Here is a 24,878-nt window from a genome sequence, read left to right as displayed (position 1 = left end):
CCGACTACTTTGGACTTCGACCGAAAACAGGAACTAAATACAGGTCTGTGCGCTGGCTGAAATAACATCATTTTTATTAATATCTTTCACATCTATTCTCTGTTCTCTGTATTGACAGCACTCCAAATTTACAAAAAATTGAACTCATTGTTAAAATTGACCGGAGTTCTCCTTTAATGTTATTTGTAAAGCATATTAGATTGATTTCTGAAGGATCATGTGACACTGAACACAGAAGTAATGGAATCAGAAGCATAAGTGACATAAGAGAATAAGAATTATATATATAAAAAAAGAATGACCCCAAAATTTTTAATGGTAGTGCATGTGTGAGCATATGAGAGTTTTTGAAATTGAACATATTTTTTATAATATTTAATCAAAATTCACTAAAATACTTTAGAATTTCTAATATATTTTCAAAAGAGAAAATTCATTATTAATTTACATTTGTTGTCACCATTATCCTTTTAAGTTTTGGAAACAATTTATTTCCAAAGTAACATAGTTCAGTTATTTTACATCGCTTGAAGGAGATTGCATATTTATTTATGATTTTACAGTGATAACAATAACTCCAGAAAATATGGTATATTGTCACTGTAAATGCTTGTAAGGTCGACCAACTCCAACATATCCATCTGTCATTAATTCTATAAAGCATATACTGTTAATATATGCCATAACAAAAGGCCATCATGTTTCTACTGTTCAAAAGTTTGGGGTCACTGAAGACTGGAGCAATGATGCTGAAAACTCAGCTTTGCCATCACCGGAATAAATTGCATTTAAAAACATTTTAAAATAGAAAACGGTTATTTAAACGAATAATATTTCACAGTATTTTTTTTACCGTATTCTTGTTCAGATAAATGCAGCCTTGTTGAGCATAAGAGACTTGATTTAAAAACTCTTACCAACCCCAAACTAGTGTATATTTGAGCATGTTGGTCAAAAAGTGTGTAATTGGAGCTTTTTTCACGCACAGTCTGATGAAAACCTGGAGCAGATGATGCACAAGAATAAGGAGTTGCAGGAGGAGGTGAGTACGCTTTACTCTTCATATCATAGAGATAAACAGTGACTCCTGGTTACTTTCCCTTCGTATCCGCGTGAGGATGTCTGAAAGCGACCTGGAAGGGTGTGTGTATTTTAATGATCGTTACCTGTTCAAAAGCCGCCTCTGTGAGACGTGGTTGTCAGGGTGCTCTGGGTGGTTGCTAGGTGTTTGCTCACTGGATCTCCTTGCCAGTCCACATGATTTGAGGTATTCATGTTCATGCAGTAGCACTGCTGTAGGATGAAGTTTATAGACCTTATTCAGAGCAGTGCCATGACGGGTATGAAAGCGAGGCTGTGAGGGATAGATTTACCATGTTTTCGATTGCTGTATAAAGCTCCTAGATCACTTTTTATCCCACAGCTCATGTTGTTTGAACTCATGTTGAGTTTTTTGTCTACTGAAATGTCTTGGAAATATATTTTTATATAGCAGAACAATCTAAAAACACATTAAATAACAGTACAACCTACTAATGAGATGTATGTCTATCCCTCACAGCCTCGCTTTCATTTCCATTAAAAATGGCACTGCCGTGAATAATGTCTATTACTTCGTGTTAGGGGTTTGATCAAATCACTAACCTTAGCAGTGATTGTGATTCTTGCCTTAGCAGACACCAGTAATAATCATAAAAAATGCTGAGAATATCTGCTCTTAAACAGATAGTTCACCCAAAAATTAAAATTCTGTCATTAATTACTCACCCTCATGTAGTTACAAACCCGTAAGACCTTCGTTCATCTTCGGAACACAAATGAAGATCTTTTTAATGAAATCTGAGAGCTTTCTGTCCCTCCGTTGACATCTACACAACTGATGCTTCAAAAGTTCATAAAGAGATCATAAAACTAATCCATGTGAATCAGTTTAGTCAGTATTTTCTGAAGAGACACGAACGCTTTATATGATGAACATTCATCAACTCACACATCAGTAATTAATGACAGAATGTACATTTTTGGTGAACTATCCTTTTAACATCATGACATGAATGACTGCTGTCAATATGACGTTGAACACAAAATATTGTTTACATGTGTGAAGCTGCCAGTAGTATTATTAAAACATATTCCGCATTTGTAGTCAGATTAACGTGAAGTCATTTATTTAAGAGGTGAGCAGAGATTTTTCACTGTGTAAATGTCCTGTTACTGACGAAATGGTTTAGACACATTGTTAGTTCATGCATGAGTCCTCTACATCTGACCGCCTGCAGGCTGCATGTAAAGCATGTTCTGTGCGCTCGTATGTGGCCTTACATAATCAGCCCGACGGCCAGCGCTTATCAGAGGAGGCTTTCCTCCTGCGGTTGTGCTTTTTCACATACGGTAAGACTGCGTGAACGTGAACGAGTCACAGGTCTTCTTATGTCACTGCTCCTCGAGTGATAGCTCTTACTTCATTCAGCATCTGTATTACAGAGACTCATTATTTACAGTCTATGGTCAATTCATGCAGATTTTAGTGAGACTTACTTTCTGTTTGACGAGTTAGTTCACCAAAAAGGAAAATTCTGTTATTATTTACTCACCCTAATATTGTTCTAATCCATGTGACTGACTTTGTTTCGTGGAGCACAAAATGAGTTTTGGAGAATGTGCAAGCGTCTTTTTGCACTATTCCAACTCTTTTGAAGCCATACCTTAACTTTGTGTTAAATCAGAGGAGATGTACTTAATAAGGGATAGTTCACCCAAAAATGAAAATTCTGTCATTTAATTTCTGACCCATATGTTGTTTCAAACCCGAAAGATTGTGGACCAAATTTGGACTAAACTGCTCAATTCATATGGATTCGTTTTATGATCTCTTATGAACTTTTTGAAGCGTCAAAGTGTCAGTTGCGTAGCTGACTATGAAGGGACAGACAGCTCTCAGATGTCGTCAACAAGATCTTAATTTGTGTTGCGAAGATGAATGAAAGTCTTACGGGTTTGGAACGACTTGAGAGTGAGTAATTAATGACAGTGGGTGAACTATCCCTTTAAATTTTGCTCAAACAACGCTATCAAAAGGCTGTATTTAGCACATACTATTGACAACTTTTTTGTCACTATGAACTGCTGTTATATAAACAATGCTGTATATAGGTTTGAAATGACATGAGTGTGAGTAAATTCGAGTTCGAAAATTCGAAATTAGAGTTAAAAGTTTTGGGTGAACTGTCCCTTTAAAGGGATAGTTCACTTTAAAATGAAAATTACGTCATCATATACTCACCCTCAAGTTGTTTCAAACCTGTATGAATTTCTTTCTTCTGCTGAACACAAAAGAAGATCATTTGAAGAATGTCAGTAAACAAACAGTTAACTGGTCCCATTGACTTCCATAGTAAGAAAAAAAATACTATGGAAGTCAATGGACCAGTAACTGTTTGTTTACTGACATCTTCAAAATATCTTCCTTTGTGTTCAGCAGAAGAACGAAATTTTATACAGGTTTGAAACAACTTGAGGGTGAGTATATAATGACAGAATTTTAATTTTAAAGTGAACTGTCCCTTTAAGGTTATTTTTGGTTTCTGTATTGAAAAAGACAACGTTATTGTGACCTCATTTTGGACTTTTGTCCCCTCAAGGTTTAAAAAAGAAAAAAGTTAATTTAGGTTAGCCTGAATTTTTCTTCTATTTTGTGTCATTCAATGATGACTGAAGTCTCTCGCACAGCCTCCGCTGAAGCTTTAAAACAAATGTACCACTGTTTAAAACATTTTTAAAAATGCAGCATTTATTGGATCCAAGATACAGTAAAATTATGAAATATTATTAGAATTTAAAAGAACTGTTTTTTTATTTAAATATGTTTTAAAATGTAATTTATTCCTGTGATGCAAAGCTGAATTTTCAGCATCATTACTCCAGTGTCACATGATCCTTCAGAAAACATTATAATATGATGATTTGCTGCTCAAGAAACATGTACTATTATCAATGTTGAAAACAGTTATGCTGCTTAATGTTTGTGTGGAAACTGTTTACTTTTCAGGATTCTTTGAATACAAAGTTAAGAAAAAAAAAACATTTGAATTTTCATTTGAAAGTCATTAGTCATTTTTATAAGTTCTTTAAAAAAACAACAAAGAAAACATATCAAACATTTGAATGGTAATGTACATTCACCAAATAATGTTTAAATAGAGACAAACATGGATTGCCTCATCATGTAGAAACGTCTAATTCAGGATGAATGAGCATTGATGACGGAGAACAGCAGAAGGTGTGTGTGTGTGTGGTGGGGGGGGGGGGGGGGGGGGTCGAGAGGGGCGGGGCTTGTCGTCCTTACATAATGAAGCTGCCCTGTGTGATGCTTCTCAGAGCGTGTGTTTGCTCAAACGTGAGTGTGTGCTGGAACGCCAGCGGAGCACGAGCGGCTCTCTCTCTCTCTGCAGGGGGCCGTAGGGGGATGTATTATTGATAGGGCACATTTGTTTGGAAAAAAATAGGAAGGACACAGCAGCATGGATGTGACAGCGCTCCAACAGAACTACACGGGCAGCGTTTATACCTCGTTCTGCCAGGTAAAGGTCGCTCTTCTGTAGCGCTCTTCCCCTGAGGGGATGCATGATACCGTATATTGGAGAACATAGTTGGACCATTCAGCAATAGTAGCTTTTTTAACTATTGGAATTGGGTTTGTGATGACATTGGCTTTTTTTATTTTTTTTATTTAAACCTTGCTGCTTTGATGGCTGATTGCACTTGAAGTGTGTATTATTTTAGATGATGTTAAATGTGAGCGCTGTTTGAGATGGTTTTTATGCATAGAAAGGAAAGAAAATCCTATGACGTGTGACTTTTATCTGGTGCATGTTATGCCGTGTACATTGAGTTGAAGAGCGCTTTCATGTGAGTCTGTTTGAAACGGTTGTTTGATGACATTTCATTCAGTGATGATGACAGCATAATTCCTCAATCATCAAGGATTCTCTCGAGCTTTCTCAATGTAAACACTGAATCACGCCATGATCTCAGCACAGGCAAATCTCTGATTCATAAATAAAAAACATTGATGTCGGTTCTTGGCATGCAGAGGAAATGACTTACCAACTCGGCCAGTTGTAGGCGTTTGTGCTGAAGAGTGTAATTAACGCTTCAGTCTGATGCAGACCAGTTAGTTACAGTGAGTCTGATGGGATTGAATTATGGGTCTCATGGGAACAGTAATCTGACTTCACCAGATTTGACAGTCTGACACGCTTTTACTAAGTATTAGTTGTGCATATATTAGTCCTAAATGTGATTTATCTTCTCAGATTTAAAAACGGAGTAAGCTCTTATTGATTATACTTTGTAAAAAATTAGACCGTGCTAAAGAAGGCATCACTAATACTGTTACTCAGGCTCAGGTCTATGTATTGGTTTCAATCTCGAACTAGTTTTGGTGTGTAACTTGAACTTTTTGTGCTACAAAAAAGAATTGGTACTTTGAATTGTTGAAGAGAGATGGTCTTATTTTACAATTTTTGGACGTGAAAACACCCAGAACACCTTTTGTGCATAATCATATTATTATTATTTTCGTGACAATTAAATGCTTTTCCCCCAGTTTTATTTTAATATTATATTTATATACTAATCATTTGAATTAGTATATATATTTTTTATTTTTTATTGAAGTTTCAGTAATATTATGTGCATTTGTCACTTTTACTTATGTTTTTCCTTCACATGTTTTAGTATTTTATACTTTGTGTTGCATTTAATTTATTTTATCTCTTAGGTTTGATGCTCATTTTTATTGAATGTAATGTTGCTTTTGATATTCGACTCTATAATTTTTTTATGTAAAGCACTTTGAACTGCATTTTATGCTTTGTGTGTTTTTACTTCAAGGCAGCATTTCTAATTTCCATTTTAAGTTTTTTAATCTAATATTTATATTTATTTAAATTAACAAAAAAAACATTTTTAAATAGTTTTAGTAAACAATAACAGCACTGCTTTTCCTCTAAAAATAACTGGATATGTACTGCCATTTAGAAAATACTGTAATAAAGATAATAGTAAAGTAAAGAACAACAAATACTACTATTGTAGAAATACACTGTTAATAATATTTATACAACATAGTTCCCCCCCCCCCCACATTGCAGGTATGGAAATGAGATACTTTTGTGGGAATTGAGTGAGAATTTGAGTTGAAATATGCTTAATTATCATCAAAATAATTTCAGAATGCAGGAAAATAATCTTTCTTTATGGAAAATACATGTTTTTGAAAGGTTTCATGACATTCTCTCCAACACGTTTTGTCCAAAAGCATAATTTCCCCTTGTTTTAATGATCTTGTATCTCTTCCACCAGCTTGAGGCCCTGAAGCAGCAGAACTCTCAGTATCAGGAGCAGTTGTGTTCAGAAACTCAGCGCATCGGGAACCTCTGCAAAGAAATGTGAGTCTCCTCGAGTCCTGCTGACATGCACCCATGCATTTTCTCTTCACTGACTGTTTTATTATTATTCACTTAGACTTTTTCACACTTTCATTGATAGTGATAGAAGAAAGAGGACTGAAATGTTAGGGAGGAGAGGAAAATGACACAATCAAGCTTGAAACGTACCCGAGCACGTGTGCTGACCACTAGACTACAGCTGCAACAATTAAACACTATTTAACATCTTTCAGCCGCGTCTTATTAAATCAATTGTCTGCTTAGTTGGAGCTAAAAAGGATTTTGATCTTAAGGGTAAGTACTATGGTACCATTGTGGCGATTTAAGTGAGATCAGCGAGTCACAGAATGACATCACGAGTCCACCTGGTCACAACAACTGTGATTTCTGTGTAACAAAAGGCGTAATGAACGTGTTCTGAGTCTGACGCATTGAGCTCACATGGACGATATGAGTTTGAAGTTTGAGTTTGGCTCGCAGCATTTCACACTCAGGATAATCAATAAGAAAAATATGTAGGGCAGAACCTGATTTTATCCATTAGGAATTGATTGGATGGTGAAAAGCATCTCTACTGTATATGAAAGTGTTTGAAAACTAACAGGGTTTTGTGACCCATTCTTCAAAAATAAATACATTTTTTAATTGAATTGCAAAAATGGAATTTACCTTTTTCACAAGCACCATTTATTTGCAACAAATTTGCTATTTCTTTGCAATACATTTGTTTGCAAAATGAAGTAATTCCAAAAATGTAAAATTTTCACACATTGTTAAACTTTTCACAACACATTTGTTTTATTCCATTTGAATCATTTTCAATTTGTTTGCAATAAATTTGCTTTTGAAATGAATTCAATTCTAAAATTGTAATTAAAAATTTTCATAAAATGTTTAACTTTTTATATTCAAGCAGTTTATTTTCTTATTTGCGATACATTTTCTAATTTTGTTTTGCAATTTGTTTGCAATAAATTTGTTTGCAAAAGGAATTAATCCCTAAAAAAAAAAAAAAATGTCACAAGTGTTTAACTTTTCATAAACTCAATTAGCTTATTTGCAGATCATTTTTAAACAAATTTGTATGCAAAATGAAAATTAATTCCAAAAATAGTAATTTAAAGTTTTCTTAAAATCTTTTACTTTTCATATTGTAATAAATTTGTTTGCAAAATTAATTTAAGCATAAACCTTTAGCTCAAAGTGCTTTTGTGATGGTGTAAATGGGGTCCGTATTGAATTCATGTTGACCAGAGGTGTCAAAAGTATTCACATTCATTACTCAAGTAGAAGTACAGATACTAGGGTTTAAAATGACTTCTGTAGAAGTTGAAGTATCAACTCAAGCTTTTTACTCAAGTAAAAGTGTAAAAGTACTGGATTTTAAAACTACTTAAAGTATAAAAGTAAAAGTAATGCAAGGCAAAAAATGCCATTAAGGACAAAAGCTTAGACCGCGCCAAAGGGGCCTATAGTGCATCCAAAAAAAAAAATTCTAAGGCCATAATGACTATAATGTTGTATATATATATTAAAATGTAAATGTTGAAAAACTTGTGAGGCACTAGGCTACCTGTTTCAGCCGCATATAAGGATTTCAGATATTGCCATCTTTGTGGGGATATTTTGACACTATAATGGTTGCGCACACACACACACTCTCTCTCTCTCTCTCACACACACACACACACACACGCACGCGCACACACACACACACACACACTCTCTCTCTCTTCTCTCTCTCTTCTCTCTCACACACACACTCTCTCTCCTCTCTCTCTCTCTCTCACACACACACACACACACACACACACACACACACACACACACACACACACACACTATCTCTCTCTCTCTCACACACACACTCACTCACTCTCTCTCTCTCTCTCTCTCACACACACACACACACACACACACACACACACACACACACACGCACACTCAGTCTCCCTCTCTCTCTTCTCTCTCTCACACACACACTCTCTCTCCTCTCTCTCTCTCTCTCACACACACACACACACACACACACACACACACACACACACACACACACACACACACACACACACACTATCTCTCTCTCTCTCACACACACACTCACTCACTCTCTCTCTCTCTCTCTCTCACACACACACACACACACACACACACACACACACACACACACACACACGCACACTCAGTCTCCCTCTCTCTCTTCTCTCTCTCACACACACGCGCGCACGCACGCACACTCACACTAACGATTATGTTTGCCACTTATCCCGCGATTGTCATACAGTAGGCAATATTGTAAAAACGGCTGTCCCCAAAGCAATATTTGACGCGATTTGCCCCGTATTCTTGAGCACAAAACTGTTGATTAATTTCTCCCTCGCTTACCGCATCTACAGTAGGTTTCATTCGGAGGAGTTGTGCCGCTTCGCACAACAAAATGTAACTACAGCGCGCCGCGCGGACAGCCTCTCACAAGTTAGAAAGAAAACACAAAGCCAATCAGTTTAGCGATGTGTGTTCAGGAGGCGGGACTCAGATCTATTGTATAATTGCCCATTTTTTGAACGACGACAAGCCGGAATGAAAACAAGCAGAAATGAAATAGGAGTAACGAGGCTATTTTTAAAAAGTAAGGAGTAGAAAGTACAGATAATTGCGTGAAAATGTAAGGAGTAGAAGTAAAAAGTCAGCTGAAAAATAATTACTCAAGTAAAGTATAGATACCCAAAATTTCTACTTAAGTAATGTAACAAAGTATTTGTACTTCGTTACTTGACACCTCTGATGTTGACTTTAAACTAAAGCTAAAGCAGCACTAGCCGAAGCTCAAAGCCTGCGTAACTCAAGCAGATCCGACACGCTCCTTCAAGCCGCGGCTGATCGGCGTGTCCGGCGAGCGACGGCTCCGGTGATGCGAGCAGGTTCCCGTGTGAAGCCTCTTCTGAACTCTCAGCCCAACGCTTCAGAAGTGAGCGTCTCTCCTCCAGGGAGTTTTACGTAACCGCCTCTCTCCAGCTACAGCTGCTCTTCTCCGCCTGTCTAATGGTCTCGACTCCACGTGAGTTCCCTTCATAACGCTCTGTTGATCTCGTGAATATGTATCATGACGTAGCCTGTAATATTATCATTTTTATAAAAAGCATTATTTCTTTATGAAAAAAATGGTGTTATGCTTCATTAAATGCAGCATATTCTTTTTGAATCCGTGGGAATCTTTTAGCCTGTAGTTTCATGACGTCGTACAGAGACCTCACTTTGATTTTCCGCTTGAGTTTTGAGCGTGCATGATTTGATTTATTCCTGCATCATAATGCACTCTCTAGGTGAAAATAGATTGGCTCATTCGTTGCACACGAGGAGGATGACTGTGACCTTTCTGTTGTGACTTTGTGGAGCTCACGTTTTTTGGAACCCAACGCTCTTATTTTTCAAACACTTGGTCTTAAAAACAGTTAAAGGGTTGTGATGGAAAGGAAAGATGATATATTAAGCATAATGCATTCACTTGAGAGGAAAATAGAAGAATAACATGATATCAGGGTGATTTGAAATTGAGGACTTGTCAAAAAACACGAAAGTCATAATATATCAAATACAAATAAAATAAAATAAATAATATTGTATGCTCAATTTGTTTTAAAAAAAAGTCTCATCCCATCCAAAATACAGTAAAAACAGTAATTTTGTAAATGATTACTTAAAAAAAATTCTATTGTAATATATTTTAAAATCTAATTTATTCCTGTGATCAAAGCTGAATTTTCAGCATCAATACTCAAGATAATCAATGCTCAAGAAACATTTATGATTATCAATGTTGAAAACAGTTGTGCTGCTTCATATTTGTGTGGAATTCCTGATTTTAAGATTCTTTGATGAATAGAAAGTTTAAAAGAACAGCATTTCTTTGAAATAGAATAAACAACATAATATATGTCTTCACTGACACTTTTGATTGATTTAATGTATCCTTGATAAATAAAAGTATCAATTTCTTAAAAAAAAAAAAAAATACTGATCCAAATCTTTTGAACGGCATTGAAGGTCATCAAGACGTTTAATTCATATACTGGAAAATAATATTATGGTAATTGTAACATATCCACTGTAGGCGAGATGAACTTGAACCGAAGTAGAGGTTGTTGAAACAAAGTGACATAAAATATAATCCAAAACGGGCTTGACCACGCGCTTGACCACGCGCTTGACCACGCGCTTGACCACGCCCTTGACCACACCCTTGACCACGGGCTTGACCACGGGCTTGACCACGGGCTTGACCACGGGCTTGACCACGGGCTTGACCACGGGCTTGACCACGGGCTTGGCATGAACATAAATACACTCACCAACAGTAGGTTACAGCATCAAAGCTAGACAAGGAACAATGGAAACATGAGGGCTATAAATACACACTGACTAATGACTTAACAAGACATACCTGAACACAATGAACCAATAAACCAAGACAATTAACCAATGACAACATAGGACACATGACAAGGGGAGCACATGGCAGGATCACATGACAAACCCGGGATCACATGACAAACCCGGGAGCACATGACAAAACCGGGAGCACATGACAAAACCAGGAACATGACAATGGGGAAACTACAAAATAAAGGACATGAAACAAAACTCAAAACTAGACATGACAGTAATATACTAGTCCTATATGAAATTATAAGCATTACCTCTTCTTTGTCTCTCTCTCTGTAGTGAGGAGGTAAAACTATCAGCCAATCAGAAGTCTCAGAGGCTGGTGTCGCTCCAGGACGAGAAAGGGATGTTGGCTCAGGAGTTGGACGTCTACACACAGCAGGTGTTTATCTGTCTGCGTCTACTTTTCATGAAATGCTTTGCTCTGTGACATACTCAGTTGGTTTGACGGATTGAGTTATCATGTATCATGTTGTTTTTTTGGCAGCTTGATGACGAAGCTTTGACTAGCCATCTGGAGATTACAGAGAGGTAAGCACGTCTCTGACTCAGTATTAAGTTCATTCAATCAAATCAAAAACATTAAAAGACAGTTCTTAATGAAGCCTGCTGTTTATAACCACAGAAAACAATATATATTGTCTCGGTCAGTAAAAACAAGCATAAACGCCGTGCTCTCACTCTGGAAGTCTATGGGGAAAGACAATTTGGAAATTTTATGCTTGTATTTTTGTTAACGTGAGAGTAGTGACTAGATGCAAGTATTTTTCCCATTCATTTTCTTCACAAGCATTCAAAAAACAAATTCTCTGTGGTTACAAACAGCATGTCACGGATGCTTAATGGAGCTCTGTCTCAGTAATTGTTCAAATGAGAGCTGGATTTGAGATCACGTGCACTCTGGAAGCTTTAAATGTCATTTCATCTCTCGGGAAATGAAGACTTGCTAAAAAAGAAAGAAAGAAGAAGCTTGTCAGTGCGTGTTCTTTAGAGATCAGTGTTTTATGATATACTAAGATCACCACGTCTAGAGAGATGATCTGTTTCCATGATTGCCGTTTGGTTGAACAACTCAAATAATGGTGCTAAGTACAAGCTTTTGGCTTCAGATCTATTGTTTTCCGCCACCCTAAAAAAACCCTCTGCTGTCCCACTGAATGTCTGTTCATTTTTTGCATGTTTTTCTGTAAGCTTTTAATCTTCAGGGCTCCATTGGGAGATGTTCTCAGAGTGCATATGGCTTTTGTAACATGATTGTAAATCCAACAATGGGCTCCAGTTATAGTGAGCTCTTGTCTGTTCTCACAGAGAGAATTCCAATGCAGTGATGTCCGATAAAGACAAAGAGCTAGAGACACTACGAAATGAGGTAAGAGCTTTGATTCTTGAGTTTTATAAGTCTAACCAAACCTCTGGATCAAGTATGTTTTATCCACTGTGAACTATGACTGGGTTGAACTTACTGTATGTACAAAGAATTTTCATATCAAAACATTATGTATTGTTGGCACTTAATATTGTCAGATAATGGGAAACAATAGTTTGTGGTCTAAAGATGTTTTTGTTTTCCCAGATTGCAGTGCTGCGTGGGGAAAATGCCATGGCCAAGACGCTGCAGTCGGCCGTGACGTCTCTAGAGAGGGACAAAGCCCAGCTGCAGAGCCGAGTGAACAGCTTGGAGGAAAAGCTGGAGGGCCGGGAGACGGGGAACGGAGAGGAAGTCACCTCAGGTCCGTCAGCGTATTTATATTTGGAATAGAATGACAGTAGGGCTGGGACAGTAAATCGATGCATCATGAATCAAGAATGCATCGCGGTTCTCTCTCAAATTGATTCCGAGCTTAGTTTTTAACAGCAGATGGCACTGCGTGCTCTAGAAACAGCCGTAATCTGCTGGCTTCCAGTGTCTTTTTTACACACACACACACACACACACACATACCACTTGAACCTTCTATTAAATCTCGTGTCATATAAGCATTCTGAGGTGCAAGTACATTCTCAGAATCAGCCGTGAGCATTTGAGCGTGCCGTTAAAAACTAGCCTAGAGCGCCATCTGTTGTTAAAAACTTATCTCAGAATCGATATGCGATGCATTCGGAAAAAATTGGAATCGATCCACGAATCGCGATGCATTTATATATTGTCCCAACCCTACAGCGCACTGCATACTGTATACGTAAGCAATAATGTACGAGAGGCTGTGCTGTATCATGAATAAGTCACGGCTGAAGGGCGTTGTTAGGCGCGAAGCGGACTTATCGTGACTTATTCACGATACAGCACTTGCCTCGAGTACCTTATTGCTTTTATAAAACGGTTGCCACACAATACAACTATTAAAGCTGAAAAATATGTATCTATGCAACTTTCATGAAGTAAAATCACTAAAAGCCTTCCTTCCGCTGGAAAAAATAGTCCCTGACCATAAACAGCAACAGAAGTTACATACATTATTTCGCCAATAGATGGCGGCAAAGACTGTCTTTATGAGTGAGTCAGTCAGTAGAGAAGACTTTTACATTGAAAGTACTCAAACTTGTGATCACGGAGAAGAAAGACAGATGACTATAGGCACGGGAAAACCCCTTAACTGTTAAAAGGACAAGATATCGCAGCGGACATTCAAACAGATTTTTATTATTATTAATATATAGGACTGACCTGAAGGAAAATGCTATATCTACTGTAAATGTAGGTACACTCGCTTACTCGATCTCTCACAATACTCTACTATAGCTTCATTGAACAATATCAATGAGATCAAAGAGAATTTTCTTCTGAAAACTAAATACATCCAACAACATACTGACCCAAAACTTTTGAACGACACTAAATTTATTATTTAAAACTTAAGTACTATGCAAAATTATGCAGAATGCTAAATTGTTGTCACATGACCTCATCATGTTGCAATTTTTGCATGTTTGCAATCCAGTTGAATTATGGAAATGCTGTCCAGTTATTTTTTTATCCAATTATGTGTAAATATACTTATGGCAGCATGATCAAATAATGAGTTAATATTTATTATTTAAACAGTTGAAATAGAAATGAAAATAGTATTAGTAATATACAAACAAGATTAATGCGTATTACTCATACTATTTCCAGTATGAAAAATGAATCCAGATCGAATGTTTATGACCAAAACACAAGTCACATTATAATGTTTGAGTCTTTTAAATGGAAAACAAGATTAGAAACCGTTGGTTTAGTTCTATGGGAGCCCATTTCCACCACATTTGAAAAAATCATGCTTTTGTAAATCATAATGTAGAAATTATGACATACCGAGTCAACCTAAATGAACAAATCCTTCTGGACTACTTTTATGCAATTGTGACATTCAGTAACTCTCAGCACTGTTCTCACTGAACTGAAGACTGTTGGCTTGTCTCTCCTGTACAGTGGGTGAAGCTGCTTTGGACCAGCTGAGAGAAGAGAAAGAGTTTGCTGAGGGACAGGTATAACTCCTCTGTTCTGTATTTCTTAACGGTTTTAGGATGTCATATGTGTGTGTAAATGTCTAAAATCTGCCATGCTTTCCTGCCTTGGATCAGATCAACTTCCTGAACTCTGTGATCGTGGACCTCCAGAGGAAGAATGAAGAACTAAAGGTGAAGCTGAAGAAAATGGCGTTGACCGAGTTCAACGGAAATGATGAAAATGATGAGTGAGTCCAGTTGGGTTTCAAAATCTTCACTTGCCACTTTTCTGTCTGGCAGATCATATAGCAGCCAGAAACTGGAGACAAATGCTTTGCAACTTATTTTAGTATAATTGAGATGCTATTCATTTTTATTAATATTTTGATTTGGTTTTATTTTAATTTTAAAGTTAGAATAATTTTGTTGTGTGTTTTTGTCATGTAAAGAAGTTGTATATATTTTTTTATTAATTTTTATTTCAGTTTATTTATTATTTATTTTAGTACATAAAGTTATGTATAAAAATTAGGGCTGTCAAAAGATTAATCGCGATTAATCGCATCCAGAATAAAAGTTTGTGTTTACATAATATATGTGTGTGTACTGTGTATAATTATTTATATATATAAAAACACACACAATAATGTATATATTTAAGAAAAATTGGTTATATTTATATATAAAATATTTATATATAATATAAATTATATAACTGTATATACAGTATATAAATGCAATTATTCCTTAAATATATACATGAATGTGTGTGTATTTATACATAATAATTCTACACAGTATACACACATATATTATGTAAACACAAACTTTTATTTTGGATGTGATTAATCACGATTAATCTTTTTACAGCCCTAATAAAAATTAGAAATGTTACTTTGGCGATCAAATATTATTTCAGTTATTGTTTATTTTAATTCCAAGCAATTCATTTTTTACTAAATTGTTTTAGTTTTAATTTCTCTCTCTCTCTCTCTCTCTCTCTCTCTCTCTCTCTCTCTCTCTCTCTCTCTCTCTCTCTATCTATATATATATATATATATATATATATATATATATATATCACGTTGGACATACACATAGTGCATTGCACTATTGTTACTACTACTGTTGTTTTCTTTGAAAAGGATTTGTCATAATAATTTTTTTTTTTTGTTTATCCTCTTTCTCTCAAGTCTTGGTAAGGACAAAAAGAAGAAGAAAGCCCCACCACGCGTTTTCTGCGACATCTGCGACTGCTTCGACCTGCACGACACGGAGGACTGTCCCACGCAAACGCAGTCCCCAGACTCGCCTCCGCACACCACGTACCACGGCGCCCGCAGCGGCGAACGGCCGTACTGCGACATCTGTGAGGCGTTCGGTCACTGGACAGATTCTTGCAACGATGACCAAACCTTCTGAACTTCCCTTCAACCCCTCCGCCTGTGAGCAGGCTACGCACAGATCGCTTTCAACCAGATTATCCGCTATTTTTCTACACAGCGTATATACATTCAAACCTCTTGTACATTCCTTGAAAGGTGTCCGTCCGTATGAAGGCTAAGGTATGCTGCATTGATGGAATTTAAATTATGAAGATGAGAGATATTTCTATGTGTTATTAATACCATTTTGTGTGTTTCATACGTTTTTGATCCACTGATGAATTACCAGCAAGAAAAATGGGCACGGTTTAATGATACTTTGCTGTGTTTAAAGCTGCTGAGTGTAATTTCTACTCCCCCAGAGGCACAAAATGGAATTGCAACAAAAAAAAAGACCATTTCCAAACAGGTTTCTCAAACACTCCTTTTCTTCCATTGTAGCTCATCCCCAAACTCACGCCATTGGTTGAGTCAGAAGTTGAGATTTCAGACGGCTCAATCAAACAGCGATGTTTTGAAAGCGCCACAGAGTGTGTTCGAAATGGTATACTATCACACTGCAAACCGCTCAGTTTACTCTGAATACTGCCCACGATGTTTTGAAGTGCGACCCTAGACCACAAAACCAGTCACATGGGTCAATTTTATGAAATTGAGATGTATACATCATCTGAAAGCTGAATAAATAAGCTTTCCATTGATGTATGTTTGTTAGGACAGGACAATATTTGGCCGATATACAACTATTAGTAAATCTGGAATCTGAGGGAGCAAAAAAATCTAAACATTGAGAAAATCGCCTTTAAAGTTGTGCATTTATGTTGGTGATTGTGCTCCATTCACTCACAAAAATAAATGTTTTATATATTTACGGTAGGAAATTAACAAAATATCTACATGAAACATGGTAATCATTTTTGGCATAAAAGAAAAATCGATCATTTTGACCCATACAATGTATTGTTGGCTATTGCCACAAATATACCAGTGCGACTTGTGACTGGTTTTGTGATCCAGGGTCATAATAGTATATGAAACGGTACACATTATGCAACAATAAATAATAAGCCAAGAAGATTTTGTTATAAATCATAGCTTCCATTTTTTCTGTCACACAGAAAATCGACTCAAGACGAGCACACTGCATTATGTGATTGATTTTAAACTGCACATTTTCACCCAGGCATTCTCTAAGCATACCGAAATGATGCATACTATGCACAGTATAAATACTATATACTGCAGAAGCATTACCAGCAGTATGGTAGATTGGTAGTATGCTATTGCGAACATAGCCACCGTTGTTGCACTTTTTGGTAATTCACCCTACGAATGGTTTACTTACAGTTGTATCTGCACATTAAACCAGGATAGAAGATTTTAATGTATAAAAAAATACACACTTCAGCTTAAGGAACTCGTAACGGACTGTTATCACAGGCACAAAACCATATGACCAGTGCACCAAACTAAGCTGAAGCTAACCACTATTAACTTATTGCACTTCTCACTTTAAATGTATGCAGCACATGAGTTTAACTGCCATTCTTTGAAACTAAGTTATTCTTTTTACTGTTAAATGTCAGACATATAGTCATGATATTGTCATATGAATGGCTTTTTATGTGTATTTTTGATGTTATGTCCTGTAGATTTCAGGCCTATTCACACCAAGTCCGAATTTTTGGCACACAAAATAAGATGAACCTTTTTGTTATATACGGACACAAGATTGATTTATTTAAATTGATCAAATGCCGTTTCTTCAGGTATCCAAACTTTTCAGCAAAAAATGGTTTGCAAATATTCATGTATTTTAGTCACCTCAAACTTGGTGTGAAAAGACCCTTTGCTAAAGCACAACTTTTAAGCACAACATCATATTGTATCTCTTATTATCGGTGTAATATTAACAACAAAGTTTATTTAGAAACCTAATAAACTGCAAGTGTTAGAATTGGTAACCCGCAATGACCTGGTGCACAAGATTATATGAAATATGTATAATATTCATGATTCCCCTTTTGTTTAAATTAATTTGATCAGAAAATGTTGCATTAAGTGCAAATATATGGTCTGTTTTTACTGAAATATTGTGATAGTCTTTAACTATTGTACTGTTTCATGTACTGTATACTCACCTGAACTCAATACAAACATTGAACAAATTCTTCTTGTCATTGTCTGGATACATTGAGCCTTCTGACTACACATTAATTCTGTGAAAAGCATTTAGTCATTCATTAACGTCAAATAACAATTCTAGCCACAGTTCTAGGGTGTTTCTGTGTGGTTGCTAAGTTGTTCACTATGTTGCTATGGTGTTTGGAGTATCTTCCCTCAAGTCTCTCAATTTCACGCAAGGGTGATCACCAAATTCCCATCCTACAACTTCAAATAAAACAGAAGGGGCCCAGTCAATAATTCACGTCTCTTTAAAATGCTGCCCGATTAGACCAATCTGAACCCCACAAAAATAGTAACTTTGATTAGAATTTTATGCTTTTTTTAATACATAAAAAATATGATTAGGTGCAATAAAAACAATACTTAAGTGTATTTTCGATGTTTTCTTTCCGCTAGTTTGAAGCAACGCTTGAAAAAGTCACTATGAAAAGCCAAATAGCCCAAAATCTCACAATTGAGTTGAGTGTTTTTGTCTGTAGGTCACATTATTATGTTTGAGGAATGTCTTTTCCTTTTACAAACGATTACAAACAGTTGGCTTAAGGTTAGCTCTTTATGAGCCGTTTTCCACCATTTTGACAGTCATAAAGTCAATTTCGATTCAATTTTGACTATCTCATAATTTAGTTTGCTATAAATGGCCTTTTAACTCATAATTGACTTGTCATAATTTTGACTTAGTATGACACAATTTCGACTTTTTATGTCACTCACGATACTCTAATATAATTCAGTATGTCAGCATGAGGGTCATTTTCCATGACAGCCGAAAGTTTTATCAAGCAAATTATTTATGTTTCGTGAAAGGCAGAAAAGTGTACAGCTCATAAAAAAATTAGGATACGAAAAATAAAAAATAAAATAAAAATCCAAAACCGTTGAAGTGGCTGGAAAAGCGCGCGCACAGGAGGACGCCAGATCTGAGGTAAGACACTTCACGCAGTTCACGGCGAATTACATAAATGGATTTTAAAGGTTATGGAAACATAAGGTTATAACAGTTATGAGTAAAGGTGCGGTAATATTTACATTTGTTCAACGAATTTCCGTGGGCGGAATCCAGAGAGCGACATTTTTCCCAAAGCAAATTTCGCAACGGACCGTAACGTTACCGGGACACGTCTTCTTCAGTAAGTTAACGTTACAACATTTGAATTCAGTACAACGGATTAGTTTACTTGAAACAAGTCTTACATTGGATCTACCTGTCTTTCTCTTTATAATACTTTTGTTTGGCAGGCAGATGCTTCAAATTAAACCGTTCCTATTAACAACATTTCGGCAACTGTTGTACAAGATCGCACGTTGTAATGCGGTAAAACGTCGTTAGGGGGCGTTCAACATACGTAAAATTGAATAAAACATTCTCAACCTTTTCCATTTTTAATAATCTTCAATTTATTTATTTTTTTACCATCAAAAAGCATAAAAATACTAAACTACATAATATATAATACTATAAACTCCACAGCCTTCGATGTGTTAACGGTTTTTATTAAAACAAATTTATTATGCTAAAAACAAGCACTAATGATGGAATAAATAAAAGCAAAATTAATCAACTGTACAAGACAAAATCATTTCAAGAAATCATGGTCCCAATGTACCTAGAGTATTTCATCATCGTGAGTTCCTTGTACGTTAAATCAGATTTAAGTCAAAGTGGATTAATTGTTGAAAATGACCATTTAAAAACTGCCAGATTGTGTTCAGTGAAGTGGATTTATCGTCCATCGATCAAGATTAAACTTCCAGCTCAGCTGGTTTGGAAATGAGGTATATTGAGTCGTTTTGACATGTAACAAAATATTCTTCCTTTTAAAAAACAAAATAAAACAAGCCACAAAAGAAAAAGTAAAAATGCACACATCATGGAGCCAGAAGGCACACAAACCAGTAGAGAATCTATGGACAAACCAAGCACCTGTACTATAACCATACAACAACCTTTGCGAAGTAGTTAGAAAAACAACTAGTAGACTCATTGAATTAAATAATAAAAGACTTAAAACGAAGATGATGACAGCAGCAAATCCACCTTTCATCTTGACAAATCTATGCAGTGCATTGACTCTTGTTACTGTTAAACTAACGCTGTATGTCGTGCATGAGTTTGATGGAGCGAGGCTGCAGGTGTCTCACAGGATCAGGTCAGTCTTTCGGCCTCAGCACGGTGACGTCTGCAAACGCCCACTCCAGGTGAGAAGGTGAAGAACAGGGTGAAGCTCTACTTGAAGATCAGGAATGGTATGTTGAGTGGGACGCTATTCCTCATTGGTTTGTGACAGTGACGTGTTTAAAATATGTGGGAGCAAACTACTAGTCAGCTTTAGTCATCCAAGTCCTGAGAAGATGATTCTTTGCTTTTCTTTGTGGGTGGAGAACCATCTTCACTTTCCTGAAACACACACAAACAGACAGAACATTTAGTCATTTTCTCATCCTCAAGTCATTTCCAGTTTCTTCTGTTTTGAAGGTAAGTGATGCTTTCACCTGAGTGTTTGTTGAGGTGTCTGATGGGGACTCCTTCTCCTCTAATAACTGAGTATCTTTTTTGCTTGTTGAGGTCTCTGAAGGGGTGGAGTTACAATTCCCTGTAAAAAAATAAAACACAACTGTGATGCATTGCATGTATTTCAGCTGGAAAACTCAAGATACAGTGTTTCAAATACCATCTATATCAGGGATTCTCAACTCTGGCCCTTGAAATCCGCTTTCCTGCAGAATTGACCTACAACCTTGATTAAACTCAGCTTTTTGCAACTTTCTAGTAATCCTGAAGACATCACCCCCTATACTAGGGCTGGGTATCGATTCAGATGTTCCAATTCGATTCGATTTCGATTCACAAGCTCTAAATTCGATTTCGATTCTAAATTCGATTCGACTCAATGAATATAGATTTAATACAAATCCTATATTTATTTTAAAAAAAAACGGTGAACATAAGTTTACAAGTGGTTAATTAATAAAAAGAAATTAAGAGCCATAAACCTATATATTAAACTCTTTTTATTTTAGGTACACTTGCATGGGTATATTAAAACCCAACTTCAAATGCATACAATTAATAGACAGGATTTTGATGCAAGATGAAAAATGTACGCTGAAAATTTGACAAGTCAGAATAGTCGCCGCATGCCTTGATCAAACAGGATCAGGTTATTTTATGTTTAAGAGAAAACTAACATTGGCTGTAACATGGAGGCTGTAAGCCTATGAACTGTAGGAAAACTAATACTGTCTTTGGGGTGATAGATAAATAAATATGTAAAAATATAGATTTTTGGTCTTTGAGAATCAATTTTGAATCGACCACATTTTAAAAATCGATTAATCGATAAATCGAAAACCCAGCCCTACCCTATGCCCTCATTCACGAATCCCTACATTACTCCACTAATATAGTCCACTTGAAGGAGTGAATGAAAACGAGTGAGTGAATTCAGACACTGAGTGAGCAGGAATGGCTACTGCTTTTGTGTAGTTTATGCTTGCTGTTAAATAATCATTTGAAACTTAGCAAACTGGCAGCTCTAGTAGTAATGAAAATATTTATCTTTAGCTCTGTCATGGAAACTAACTAACATGTATACTTACTTAAACAAGGAAAATACCCATTTGATTTGATGCTGTAGCCACATTGGACCAGAAGTTTGGAAAATGAATGCATAATGCACAGTGCATTATGGGTATTCTCTAGCTGTTGAGCATTATGGGAATGAATGAGTGTACTCGATAACGTCCACTATGGTTTCGAACACCACTACAAATAGATTTACTCAAATAGTGCCCTATTTAAGGGTATAGGGGGCGATTTCAGACACAGCCCTTGATTAGCTTGCTCAGGTGCGTTTGATTAGGGTTGGAGCTTAAAGGTGGTCTAAGCGATCTCGCACGTTTTTTAGGCCAAAACATTTTTTTTCACATACCGCAAACATCTCCTTACTATCCGCTAGCTGCCTGTCCCCTGAACACACTGTAAAAAAACACGGTCTCTGCAGACAGCCCAAGCTCCACAAACAGCAGCAAAAACAAACTGAGCAATAAACAGAGCGACCCGCACCACGAAACATAACAAACTGTCCCAGCCAATAACCGACAAGAATTATGTGGGGTGGGGTTTGGGGGGTTATTGCGTGGATGAGGAGGAGGAGGGAAGGTCTAGCTAGCCTCCGTTTTGTTTGATAATAATTCAAACATCAACAAGAGGTTACGCCAACCGAGATCGCTTAGAGCACCTTTAAAGGAACACGCAGACATTTTGGGACTTTAGCTTATACACTGTATCCCCCAGAGTTAGATAAGTCCATACATACCCTTTTCATCTCTGTCTGACGCACCCACCGCTAGCCTAGCTTAGCACAAATACTGGAGGTAAACGGCTCCAGCTAGCATACTGCTCCCAATAAGTGACAAAATAACGCCAACATTTTCTTATTTACATGTTGTGATTTGTATAGTCACAGCGTGTACAAATAACAAGGTCACATGAGACAGCATCTTCTAACCGTATACATACTGGGAACTATATTCTCAGAAGGCGAAGCACTGCTACTTCTGCGGAGCGATTTGCTCGCAGCGCCTGAGAAGCCACGCGGTGAGGAGACTCGAGTTCGCTCAGTGTTGCGCTAATCACTCCGCCCAAGTAGCAGTGAGAATATAGTTCCCAGTATGTATACGGTTAGAAGATGGCTGTGTCTCACGTGACCTTGTTATTTGTGACTATTCAAATCACAACATATATTTCACATTGTTATTTTGTCACTTATTGGGAGCGGTATGCTAGCTGGAGCCGTTTATCTCCAGTCTTTGTGCTAAGCTAGGCTAGCGGTGGGTGCGTCAGACAGAGTTACGGCACGCACAGAGATGAAAAGGGTATTTATGGACTTATCTAACTCTGGGGGATACGGTGAATAAGCTAAAGTCCCAAAAAATCGTTGTGTTCCTTTAAACTCTGCAGGAAAGTGGACCTCGAGGGCCAGAGTTAAGAACCCCTGATCTATACGAATAAACTCAAGCTCCTTTAATATAATGTGAACACAACATTAGAAAGCCTTAAAGATCTCAAAAAGCCTTAATACATTTATTTGTGCAAGCATGAGATTTGTTTGTGTGATCACAGTGGTTTTTCGCACCTTTGTCAGGGGATGGCGCATGTTCTGCCTTGCACTTGTTTCCATCAGCGTGAGCAGCAGTGGCCTCTGGTGTCGGGCTCGTGCTACAGCTGTTCTCCATCTTCACCGGAGAGGAATCGGCTATCGAGCTCTGATTACTGTTCTCATCTATAAGGGAAACCGCAGCTTGACATTTAAGGGTCAGTACTGTCAAATTATGTAATGCACATCCTTAAAATCTTGGCTTGGTTAAGAGACTCTTCCTCTGACTGACCGTGCATGTCCATCATTCCCGGAGAGGAACTGTTCTCAGGAGTCGTCAACTCCGATCCGTATTTCTCCTCTCTGCCCTTCTTCTTTTTGTTCTTCTGTAGAGCAGACAAGAGGCCAGACAAAATATTGATGAACCACAACTTCATAAAAGGAAACAATACATAATATTCGCACACTTACATCGTCTGACTTCGGTTCAGTCACTGGAACCCATTTGAAGATGCGCAGGGAAGTGTCTCCAACCGTCACCCATTTTTTCTCCCTGTGAATCGTTAAAGCAAAAGATGTGAAGTAATTCAATGCCTAAATAGCTATTTGGCTACTGGTTAACAATATCCAATAGCTGATGGAAAATCATTTTAGAGGAACTCACATTCACATGTAAAAAGGCAAATATTTTCATTGGAATGATGTGAACAACAAGACCAGGAATTCTTATTAAAAATGTAAATGGGTCATTACTAATTTTGCGTTGCCTTGAAGTAAAATACACTTAAATTAACCTGAAATCATTTTTTTTGCAACGGAAGTAATGTTAAAATAGCATCCCATGTAATATATGATGATAACAAGGGCCATATGCAGCACAAATATTATCATATTAAATTAGATCATTAAAAAAATAGCACATTAAAAAGTCATTTCCAATAAAAAGAGATGAATAGTGTAATCAAAATGTCTGTGATTACATTCTTGTACAAGAAAAACAAGGTAAAATGTTGCGCTTCATATCATCAAATCCTTGCTCTCCAAATATTTTTTTCTTATGAAATTAAAAAAAAAAAACAGGCAAATATTAGTTTATATGTAAAATGTATAAATATAACCATCTTACTAAATACGTATTTTACATGTTTAATGTTGATAATGAAATATCAGGCATGCAGTGCTAACTTCCCTGTCCCAGCCCCCACAGCGCTCCATGTGTTCAGTTTTATTTGATGCAAAGAGACTCTGAGCTGCATTTCAACTCACAGTGTGTGTTACAGCGACTGTGACTCTCGCGTGCACAGGTGAGTTAGTCTAGTCTTTCATCCCCCAAAACGCACAGATGTTACACATTCACAGTGCGCCAAACTGCATTGAGAAATGGCTTCATGTGACTGCAACGAAATGGCTTCTGGGTTCAACCCACTTCATCTCCATCAGAAACCTTTGAAATCCCCCCCCAAAACATTCATTTTTAGTGTATGGTGTCGGGTGCGCGCACAGCACCTGGCGTGCGCTCGAGTTCACTTGGAAATTGCGCTCAAAAATGACCCATATAATTTCACTCTCTGTCCTTCTCGTTTGTTCTTTCTGTCTCCTCCCCCACAAGCGCATTTTTTTCTCTCCGGTGGAACAAACAGGGCTTTTCCCGCGATCTTACCATTTTCGCACTTTATCAATAGCGGCCATAACGCGTTTGATGTCATCTTTGGCTCTGCTCCGGGTCTCCGCGCGCACTGACCTGCCAGACATTCCCGCCACTCGATAATATTTTTAAGCTCGCCGGCAGTTCACACACACACACACGCGCGCGCACACACACTCGCATACAGTGAATGCTGGGCCGGGAGCGCGCCTGCGCCAAATACACAACGAGCGAGTCC

The 24,878-nt window shown here is 37.1% G+C and overlaps 2 protein-coding genes across 2 annotated transcripts in view; one reads left to right on the top strand and one right to left on the bottom strand.

The window, feature by feature from the left end:
* Window positions 1-17,879, top strand: part of clip1b (CAP-GLY domain containing linker protein 1b) — a 22,646-nt gene extending 4,767 nt beyond the window's left edge. Inside the window, exons 7-15 of the mRNA XM_079599054.1 lie at window positions 973-1,042; window positions 6,367-6,452; window positions 11,175-11,277; window positions 11,383-11,426; window positions 12,204-12,264; window positions 12,469-12,625; window positions 14,308-14,363; window positions 14,460-14,572; window positions 15,518-17,879. Coding sequence (XP_079455180.1) covers window positions 973-1,042; window positions 6,367-6,452; window positions 11,175-11,277; window positions 11,383-11,426; window positions 12,204-12,264; window positions 12,469-12,625; window positions 14,308-14,363; window positions 14,460-14,572; window positions 15,518-15,746 — 919 coding nt within the window. The 3' untranslated portion in view covers window positions 15,747-17,879. The remainder of the gene's footprint in view (window positions 1-972; window positions 1,043-6,366; window positions 6,453-11,174; window positions 11,278-11,382; window positions 11,427-12,203; window positions 12,265-12,468; window positions 12,626-14,307; window positions 14,364-14,459; window positions 14,573-15,517) is intronic.
* A 1,189-nt stretch (window positions 17,880-19,068) lies between these two features.
* LOC306991436 (B-cell CLL/lymphoma 7 protein family member A-like) lies at window positions 19,069-24,878 on the bottom strand. The gene is made up of 6 exons (XM_079599279.1): window positions 24,656-24,878; window positions 23,467-23,548; window positions 23,288-23,381; window positions 23,035-23,181; window positions 20,390-20,490; window positions 19,069-20,294 (listed from the first exon to the last, which is right to left on the bottom strand). The coding sequence occupies exons 1-6, from the start codon at window positions 24,745-24,747 to the stop codon at window positions 20,226-20,228; spliced, it is 585 nt and encodes a 194-aa protein (XP_079455405.1). The 5' UTR covers window positions 24,748-24,878; the 3' UTR covers window positions 19,069-20,225.

The sequence above is a fragment of the Phoxinus phoxinus genome (assembly GCF_949152265.1).
Source record: "Phoxinus phoxinus genome assembly, chromosome: 23".
Classification (NCBI taxonomy): Eukaryota; Metazoa; Chordata; class Actinopteri; order Cypriniformes; family Leuciscidae; genus Phoxinus; species Phoxinus phoxinus.
The sequence above is the reverse complement of the archived record's forward strand: the minus strand, read 5'-3'. Positions and strand labels throughout refer to the sequence as shown.